This window comes from Helianthus annuus, chromosome 13 (assembly GCF_002127325.2).
Source record: "Helianthus annuus cultivar XRQ/B chromosome 13, HanXRQr2.0-SUNRISE, whole genome shotgun sequence".
NCBI lineage: Eukaryota > Viridiplantae > Streptophyta > Magnoliopsida > Asterales > Asteraceae > Helianthus > Helianthus annuus.
This window is the reverse complement of record NC_035445.2, coordinates 38262956-38273638: the sequence shown is the minus strand read 5'-3', so window position 1 is coordinate 38273638 and position 10683 is coordinate 38262956. Positions and strand designations below refer to the sequence as shown.

The following is a 10683-nucleotide window of genomic DNA, read 5'->3' as shown; positions in this document are numbered from 1 at the left end:
ACACGGCCCCGTGTTCAGCGGGCACGACCCCGTGTCCAGACGTCTGTTACTCAAAAACATCATTTTTCGTCCCGCTCCCGAAAATTTGAAAATTTTTAGCCAAGTAGGAGCGGTTTCCCCCGAAAATGAAACCCCAAGTGCCGTTTTTCACAAAATAACCCGTTTACCCTTTCAATTTCATCTATTTCGGTTCAAAAACAAGGGTTTGAGGTTTTTGTGAGAAATCGGGCAAATCTATCAACAATATAAGTGTATTTACTTCCCATTATACTAATCTAAACTAACACTAACAGATTATATCAAAAATTTGAAGTTCGATCCGGATGAACTTGAAGAACCCTAGATTTTTCCCCAATTTTTTGATGTTTAACTACATGCAAGTAACTAATCTAACTACTAATGATGATAGAATCATACCTTGATGTTGTTAAACGTGGAGGTAACGTTGGAAATCTGCGGAAAATCGCCTTGAACCAGAGCATTTTCGGCAAAACGGGGCGTGTGGAATGAGGTAACTGTTATGAAAAGAGGGTTTTATCCCGACAGTTGCGTCGACATGGCCCCGTGTCCAGCGGACACGGCCCAGTGCCGAGCAAAATTTTATTATTATTATTATATATATATATATATATATATATATATATATATATATATATATATATATACTAGTCACTTACCCGCGCGATGCGGCGGGAGTGGCGATTTTCAACAGGATACTCGTTTACCGTTAGTTTATCCGTCGTCTCGTGATATATCGTATAGTACTTAAGTTAGTTTTCTTATTCGTGATCTTCTACAAGAATAGTACAAAACAAGGAAGTAGATGTAATTAAAAACAAGAAGAGTTCAGAACAGTCAAGTAGCTAGACAAAACAATAAAAACAAAATGCGGGGAGTCTCTTGTATCTCTTCCTGTTTTACCAATACATCCGTTCGCTTATGACTTTCTTGTATCTTATCCTCTCCTGTACCAGATTTCGACACATAACAAAATGTTACACGCTTACAGGTGCTTTAAAATAGTAATTAAAAAGTAATTTCAGGAAGCAAATAAGGCACATAATCTACTAACTTACCTTCGTTTTGATACGGATGCGATTAATTAATCACGCAACACTTCCTGGTAGACAACATTTGATGTGTAAACTCCGCGTTGTTTGAATTCTTTGGCGAGATGTACCAACACCTTCGTACTTTGTCTTGAAATCCCTCTTGATAACGCGACATAAAGTTGTCCATGTGAAAATACAGAATCCGGTAGATAAATACCAACGTTCGGAATTGTTTGACCTTGAGCTTTATTAATCGTCATGGAAAAGCTAAGTCGAATTGGAAATTGTTTTCTTTTCAGCTTAAATGGGAACATGTCATCTTCAGAAAGGGTTAGAGGGATTCTTGGCAAAAAAACTCTTTTTCCGGCATGTTGACCGACTGCAATTTCCGCATCAATAACATTTCGCATGAAACCCTTACATATCAACCGCGTGCCATTACACAGGCCATGTGATGGATCGATATTACGTAACAATATTATTGGGCATCCAATTTTTAAATGAAGCTTATGAGGCGGCAAACCACTAACATTTAGCGAATTTAAGAACCCGACCGGATAGAAGTTGCGCTGATCGTCTTCAGCTTCATCAAAACTGTAATAAACTTTTTCCTCCCCTTGAAAAATTTCAATCATTTGATTATTAATCTCGTCAACACTATCATTTTTAGTGGACAATATTGCTCTAGAGATTATATAATCTGAAGAATATACATTATCTTCAATTGATGGAAAGATGGCATGGATCAATTCTTTTATAGCGTTTTCTCTGTTGTTGCACTGAATTGTCATGTCATCGGGTATGCGGATATAGTTTCCTTCGATTGGTTCTTCAGTTCCATCGCCGACTCTTAAAAGAAATTTAGAAAACCATGGATCTTTCAGCGCTCTCATATTTATGGTCAACCGCATCTTCTTAGTCAAAGACCAAAGAGGTGATATTCGTACGCTGGAGTCTACAATCTGTGCTCGAGTGCCACGTTTGATAACCGGCAACACCTGTCTGAAGTCACCTCCCATAACCATTATCTTTCCACCAAATGGGAGACTAACACCTATAATGTCTTGGAATGTACGATCGACTGCCTCTATCGCTTGTCGTTTAGCCATCGACGCTTCATCCCATATGATTATTTTGGCAGAGCGAATCAGTTTAGCGGCCCCACTCTGTTTTTTAATATTGCACATTGAATTATTTTCAAGATTAAGAGGAATCTTGAATCTCGAGTGAGCCGTTCTACCTCCTGGCATATTATTAGCCGCTGCACCTGATGAAGGTGTTGCGAGAGCAATAAGACCACGTGACCGAATTTCAGCAAGCAAGGCAATGTACAAAAATGTTTTTCCAGTTCCACCTGGACCATCAATAAAGAACACGCCTGGAAGATCATTATCAACATGCATCATGATCTCATCAAACACATTTTTTTGGTCCGGATTAAGTGAATGTTTGGCACTCAAGTGTTCAGGTTCCAAAACAATCCCATACTCTTCTTGTAACTCACGATAACCTGCATCTTGTAAGTTAACATCGTTAGTTATCTTAGGAAGGTCGAATTCATTGAAATTTTTACCCATGGATTGTACCAAGACACTTATTTCGGTAAGAACCATATTTTGAACTCGTTCTATACTTTGACAGTGTAACCGATGATCTTCAGATAGTGAATCAAAGTGGTCATTCCATAACTTTCGAATATCTCCAGTTTGGCAAAAAATCATTATGGTCGCAAATAACCTTCTAAGAGCATTGGGAAACTGAAACGTAGAGGCTTCTTCGAGACATTGTGATAGATATTCATCGTCTTCTATTAAGCCTAACTCAAGAGCTGCTTTCCGAAATGTCGCACACCGTTGACCATTAACTGTGCAAAGATGTTCGAAAGAAGTAGGCCCTCTGACATTTGACAAAAGTAGGCGTAAGTAGTACCTTTCTCCTTCGGCTGGATTAGCGGAAACGATACGACCTCTTTGTTTTTTACCGAAACGACGACTCCAACGGCGTGTGCTTCCATTCCAAGTATAGTGTTTTGGAAAATCTTTATACAAATGTACCCTTGCTGTTTCATCGTTTCTATTCTGATCAAAAAATGCTGTTAGCATGGTTCTCTTATCCCTTTCCCTATCAACAATATTAGGCATCAAGTCATCATCTCTAAATCTAACCATCTGATTATTTGGGAGATGAAGTTGTAAGGCTAGAACAGCAGGAAAGATTTGAGAAAGAGAGAAGGAAAAAATTCGCCACATAGCCTCTGGGGGCGATATGTAGCGTGCATCTTGAAATCTTTTTATCTCATTAATAACAACCCCTGGCTCACTTTGATCGACTTGAATAACCTGTTTGTCATGTCCTTTATAAACATATTTGAAAAGATATTTCACAGATTTTATACTTGAGCAAACTTCAACATTCATGTGGCAGTTAAACATCATCAAAAGCCTTGGGTTATATGGGACCACCCATCTATTATCAAGTGTTTGTCCTCGTAGGTCCACTTCTATCCCGGTGTCTCTCCTTCGATACAACGGATACGAATCTTCTCCTTGTGTCGTCTGTTCGTTAAATTGTCTAGGATAGTGAAAACGACAAATTTTAGGATCACCCTGCATACAAGGACTGCTTGATCGTAAATTGCCGCAAGGACCGTGAATCATGTGCTTGACAACCATCTCATGCAATCTGGGATGTGTTAGTTTGTTAGGAATTTCAGCACACACAACCTTATCATAATGGTCTGCGTTATTGATCTTGTGTTGCGAGTACATGATTAGGAGAAAATGTGCGTGCGGCAAACCCCGCTTTTGAAATTCAATGACATAGACGTATGACTTAACTTCCCCGAGGACATGTTTCTTGAAGAGTTGATCCTTAAGATCTTCTAATTTAGCCCGGAACACTCTTGAAACAAGGTCTGGACGATCTGTAGCAGTTTGACCAACATGTAAGTTATCACATATCTCAGGCCACTTAGGATTACATGTCATTGTAAGGAATACATCAGGCTTGCCGTCGTCTTGAACTAACGTCATCGCATCTAGAAACCGACGTCGCATGTCGCGAGGCCCCCCGATGAAAGATGCAGGCAACACAATTCTTTTCCCGACTCTGTTTGCATGAACCTCGCCAGTATTGACGCAATCCACAATACCTTGGTACAATTCGGCTCAAATTTTTTCCTGGTTTCTCTCACAAAATTCTAAGCGTGACGTCTCAATTTTGATGTAAACATCAACCACAAACTGCTGTAGCAGCCTACCACCGAACAAAAGCACATTATCGGTAGATCGAATCTGGAACTTGTAACAGTAGTACTCTCGCATAGCCACGGTTGTTCTACCACTTCGTGTGTTAGCCTCTGAACGATGAAGATGTATTAAAAACAAACAGTTAATAAAAATAAAACGCATTACGCTATTTTTATGATCTTCACTTAAAAAGGATAACAAATTGTTGGTACCTTCCATTTCTCCTTCGATGTTGTCATTGTTGCGAACCTCATTGATTGATACTCCTTGACGTGGTATGTTAGCATGCCAACCCGACTCACCATTAGGAAAAAATAAAGGATACGACAATGGATCGTAACAACTGAAGTACGGCTGAATAGTTTGTCTATATTCAGACCTACCGTACACTACAATACTTCGTTTATACGAAGTGATATTGTCATTACCTTCAACCCAAATACCAGCAACCTATATAATTGTGAACTATAAGTAAGTAAAATAAGCAATTATATTAAATAATTGCAATTAATATAATATATTATATATACCTCCGATGTCGTTGGTCGGTTGTACACCCTTTGGTCAAGTTCAACCGAAGTATTCAAAGTGACTCTATAGTTGTCCAGAGGTCCTAGTTCCGCAAGTCTTCTAAATGTATCAACATATGGGTTTGTAGAAAGAACGCGTGTTAAAATCTGAGTAATACGCCGATCAAGATTTGGCCATCGGAGTCTGTGATCTAACTCAGTATCAGGATCGTAAAAATACAACTGCAAGTACCTAGGAGTCCCATCCCTCGGAACTAATTGGTCGATTCTGTGATATATTCCTTTATGTGCACGAAAAGTATATACGCCGTCTCTCATATTGTTCAATGTATCATCCAATGTCACACCCATTGAGGCAAAAGAAAAATTGGTGTTATAAGCACGGATGTTTTGCCTAAACAAATCTCCAATTTCATCTTGAGACGTGAAAAGTCGGTACAATTCCTCTGGAATTTCTAAGTTTGCTAACACGATTTTCCCACTCATACAACAAAAGGTATCAAATTCAAATTGAAATCGTTTTGCTCCACAATTAGGACATGCGCCTCGTTCCTTTAAAACACGATGCTCTCCAGGTACACCATTGTAAACAAAATTATAAGGATCATCTTCTACGCTCCCATGTTGGAGTGAAGGTTGATCAACTACTTCAGCAAATTGGGGTAATAAAGTACGCGGATGAATTTGAATACCTAAAAAAATTGGTGTATTAAGTAATGAAGGTTGTAAAAGATGTCAAGTTCGAAAAAGAAATCTTTGTTAAATAAATAGAAACCTCGTGATGTTCTATGCCTGACTACGTCAATTACATCATCTATCGGGGTTTGGTTGACTTGACTGCCATTTGAAATACGCATTCCATTATCGTTTGGTGTATTAGAACATCCTTCATTGTACTCCTTGCATTTTGTAGTAGAAACACTTGAGGCGTTCTCATTTGTTGTTTGTAGAAATTGAGTAATATTAGTTTGTAAACTTCTTAACGGTGTCCTTTCTGTTGACCTATTATTCATTAAAGATATTGATGAAGCACTTTGGGGGGCATCACCACTCCCAAATTTAGATACTTTGTTATTTTCTTTGCGTGCAGCATAGTATCTTTTTTGATACTCTTTTCGTTTTTCAGCTTTAGTAGATGCACTCGAGCTAGAAGCATGATTTCGAGGGTTTGAGAGTCCATTAGTCATTGTAAATTGAAAAAATGACAAATACCTTGCAAATTAAATAAAAGAGAGTTATCATAGATGATGAAATTCTCAAATCATAACAACATTCCAACACATAACTTAGAGAAAAACAAACCGAAGGATAACATTGAAATACATAATGATAACATTAAAATACATGACTTAAACGGAATATCATGACTTACAGAAAAAAAAACACAAATCCTTAAAACATTGACATACATAATGATAACATTAAGTGAAAGCCAATCTAAATACTTGGTGAAACAATGGTCTGCACAAACACCGCACCCTTAAAACCTCGAAACCAAGAAACGGGATAAAAACATTCGAAGGGCTTCATATCCATTTCAATTGTAAACAACTTCCCTAATTTAGTCATCACAAACCAATTACCATTTGTCACATAATGTGTTATATCGCACCACAATGACAATGATATCGGGGGGATCGGAGGACATGATAAGACCTTAATCCAGTAATCCCCTTGTAGTGTCCATAGGTCAATTGTCATCTCAAACATGCCAGTGCTAGCAAACATGTGAAGCACATTTTTTACATTAACTAAAACACCTTGAACCATTCCATTAGAAGGAACGGGTGGAAAGCTTATCTCCTTGAACTGCTCCGAATTAACATCAAAACAAATCACCACATTCGTACCTCCAATCCAACATTCGCAAACAGTGAAATATAGAGTACCACCACAAAATGTGCCAGCTGACCAATTGAAATGAGGGCTTAGGTACTCTTGTCTTGTTATGAAAGGAATATTTCTCCAAGAGTCTACTTCCCTAGAATAAACATAGACACCAAGTACACCACTCCTACGCTTTATATGCAAGACCTTGTAATCATCGTCAGCGTCAACGTACAAACCAATGGCATCGAGGTTATTTATATAGAATCCATGAGAATCAGGGGTTGACAAACGCTTGAAAGCAGTAGTTGTTGGATTCCAAAGAAGCAGCTCGTATGTATGATTCAAGCAAACACACAACAATCCGTTCAAATGTGAAAGTATTGAGACATCATTATTTTGGTGATGGAATGGAAATGTAACTGTTGAGCTTGGACCATAGTCATTGTTATTAGAGATGATTGGACGAACAGAACACGTTAGGTCGTCAATTAGTAGAACTCTCTGGTTAGATGAAACTACTGAGCGAGAACAATGGATCTTTACGAAATCTTGTGTTGACAATAACGCATACCATTGCTTACATACACTCTTAGAACGACCTACATCCTTTGCTGGCAGCCTCGTTAATATCTCAAACACGATTGTATGAGTAGGAAGGTCAGCCATGGTTATACCTTCGTTTAATACAGATAATGATTATTTAGTTGTCCAATCTAAGAAGATTATACCTTGGTGATAGATTATAAATACTTCTACAATTACATCAATGTGAGGGAAACAAAGAGCAAAACACGAAACACCAAGAGAGACTTTAATATTCAACAACTAAACAAATAACAACACCAAATGTTTCTAACTTAAACACAAATTGGATAACGATCCATAATTTACATATCCCGTGCCTCGACCATATCCGGTTCGTACGTAATCGTACTCAACTCCGTAGACTTCAAAATATTAACTGAAATAACAAATAAAATATAACTTTTATTAAACTACATGAGCCATTAGATCTAACTAATTATTAGAATGTTCATGTGTAAAGCATAACATACTATCTGGTAGATGAACCAACTTGAGACGTGATACATATATGATGGACCTTTGTTGCACGGCTCGAATGGAACGTATAACATCGGAAGGCTTCAGGGCAGACAAAAACAATTGTATTGTGTGACCACTGTATATTACGATTTTGGGTTAAAGTTCTTCTAATAATAATATTTTCTTACATATAACGTAAATATTATGTTTGTAATATGTTAATAATAAATAATAACGTACGTCTTATCTTGAAGAGAAAGTTCAAAACAACATCGATCACGTTTGCCTTCTATTATTCTCCCAACCACATCTAAAACCAAATCAGTTAAATCGTATAGACCATATATAAAGTTTTATATATTTAATAAAAATTATAGATAGAGAATTAATATGTACCAACAATATCCATTTGAGGTCTCCTGTCATGCTTCAATTCTATAATGGAAGGGACCAATGGATATAAAGAAGCACCCCTTGGAATCGTAAGCGTAAGTGAAGAAAGCTTTGTATATTCGTTGATGACAATTTTCTTCTCGGACCAAACTAACACGTAATTCTGGTACTTTGGGCACTCAAGATAGTTGAGATTCTCAATTTGGAAATGATTCAACGAAAAAAAACCACCCATCAATGACGCGTCATTATATTTGTGTATCAAATTTTGTGGTACGAACGCAACAATTTTTTGTCTCTAAAATGAAAAGAAATTTAGTGGTGGAAAAACGCTTATATAACACAAAGTAAATTAAAATAATGTTCTTACGTGTTGATCAAGAAATATAACCACTAATCTCTTTCCATCGACGTCATGCCAAATAAACTCCACCTTAACAAAGATTATATTATACCATGCTCTATCATTTGTCAATGATGAAAATTCTTCAACGGAAAAATGATTAGACATATCCTATTAAGTGTTCAATATTAGTTAACTAAAAAAATAAAAACTCCAGAAATAAAATTTAAACTAAAACATGATTAAAATTAAACAGAAACAAATTTAAATTTAAAGTAATACATAATTAAAAGTTACATAATTAAGATTCAAACTAATTCGAGAAAAAAAAAAACTACAGTCATCATAAAAGTTGTTCTAAGGTTCCCAAACCATTTTTTCATCCAATGGTGGTTCGTAAACCGCCCCAGGGTCAGTTTCGTACCCTTCAGCCCAGGTCGGTAGTTCTTGTGTTTGACTGTAGTTTTCCACATAAGGGGGGTTTGAAGGTGGAGGATGCATAGGAAGTATAGGAGTGTTTGGCACCGGACGATGGCACCCCTCAATTTGTAGTCCACCAAATTGTAGTTGAGCGAAGGTATAGTCATACGCCCAATTCAACTCTTCATCCGTCCAACCAAATGGATCATCATATTCAGGGTTTGCCAATGGAGGTGGGGTTGAAACCGAAGGTGGGGTTAAAACCGGAGGTGGGGTTGACACCGGAGGTGGGTTTGAAGTTAGAGGGTTTGAATCAGGAAGGTTTAAATGGTTTGTTGATCCTAGTGATTCAACGGGAATTGGATAACCACCGCCCATACCTCTCAATTGATATGTGTTTGGAGTGATTTGTAAACTGAAAAATACACATAATTACTATAACAATCAGCTTTGTGAATACAGTATTGTTTTAAATACAGTATTGTTTTGAATACAGTATTGTTTTGAACACAATATTGTTTTGAATACAGTATTGTTTTGAATACAGGATTGTTTTGAATACAGCTTTGTGAATACAGTATTGTTTTGTGAATACGGCGTTTTATTTTGTTTTGAATACAGTATTGTTTTAAAAAAAATTCCTGTAATGATGAAGGAAAAGATCAAAATATAACAGAACAAAGTAAATGAATGAAAAGATCATAATTATCACAAAACCATGACACATATCAGTCCCAAAAATGAAGGAAAAGATCAAAATATAACAGAACAAAGTAAAATCAAAACTACAAAAACAATTTACTATAATTTACACATACACATAATAACTATAACAATCAGCTTTGTGAATACAATATTGTTTTAAATACAGTATTGTTTTTAATACAGTATTGTTTTGAATACAGTATTGTTTTGAATACAGTATTGTTTTGAATACAGCTTTGCGAATACAGTATTGTTTTGTGAATACGGCGTTTTATTTTGTTTTGAATACAGTACTGTTTTAAAAAAAATCCTGTAATGATGAAGGAAAAGATCAAAATATAACAGAACAAAGTAAATGAACCTAAATATCATAATTATCACAAAACCATGACACATATCAGTCCCAAAAATGAAGGAAAAGATCAAAATATAACAGAACACAGTAAAATCAAAACTACAAAAACAATTTATCCTTTCACTATCCCGAAAAATGAAAAAATATATCAAAACATCCCACAGAACAAACTAAAATAAAAAGTACATAACAATTTATCTTTTCACTATTCCATATCTAAAATTGACCTAACTATCATAATTTTCATTGAACTACAACACTTATCATCCCCAAAAATGACCTAAATATCATAATTATCACAAAACCATGACACATATCAGTCCCAAAAATGAAGGAAAAGATCAAAATATAACAGAACAAAGTAAAATCAAAACTACAAAAACAATTTATCCTTTCACTATCCCGAAAAATGAAAAAATATATCAAAACATCCCACAGAACAAACTAAAATAAAAAGTACATAACAATTTATCTTTTCACTATTCCATATCTAAAATTGACCTAACTATCATAATTTTCATTGAACTACAACACTTATCATCCCCAAAAATGACCTAAATATCATAATTATCACAAAAACATGACACATATCAGTCCCAAAAATGAAGGAAAAGATCAAAATATAACAGAACAAAGTAAAATCAAAACTACAAAAACAATTTATCCTTTCAATATCCCGAAAAATGAAAAAATATATCAAAACATCCCACAGAACAAACTAAAATAAAAAGTACATAACAATCTATCTTTTCACTATTCCATA

General features: G+C 35.9%; 2 protein-coding genes and 1 long non-coding RNA gene across 3 annotated transcripts; all 3 read right to left on the bottom strand.

Moving 5' to 3' along the window:
* Positions 1 to 1102: 1102 nt before the first annotated feature.
* On the bottom strand, positions 1103 to 6017 carry LOC110900708. The gene is made up of 5 exons (XM_022147578.1): positions 5606 to 6017; positions 4831 to 5522; positions 4513 to 4750; positions 4263 to 4410; positions 1103 to 4160 (listed from the first exon to the last, which is right to left on the bottom strand). The coding sequence occupies exons 1-5, from the start codon at positions 6015 to 6017 to the stop codon at positions 1103 to 1105; spliced, it is 4548 nt and encodes a 1515-aa protein (XP_022003270.1).
* A 250-nt stretch (positions 6018 to 6267) lies between these two features.
* Positions 6268 to 7326, bottom strand: LOC110900707 (F-box/kelch-repeat protein At3g17530). The gene has a single exon (XM_022147577.1). It carries the CDS (start codon positions 7324 to 7326, stop codon positions 6268 to 6270), a length of 1059 nt encoding a protein of 352 aa, XP_022003269.1.
* A 391-nt stretch (positions 7327 to 7717) lies between these two features.
* LOC110902569 lies at positions 7718 to 8312 on the bottom strand. Its single transcript, XR_004876717.1, has 3 exons — positions 8101 to 8312; positions 7945 to 8014; positions 7718 to 7840 (listed from the first exon to the last, which is right to left on the bottom strand). It is a non-coding gene; the product is annotated as an uncharacterized LOC110902569 (long non-coding RNA).
* Positions 8313 to 10683: the final 2371 nt, after the last annotated feature.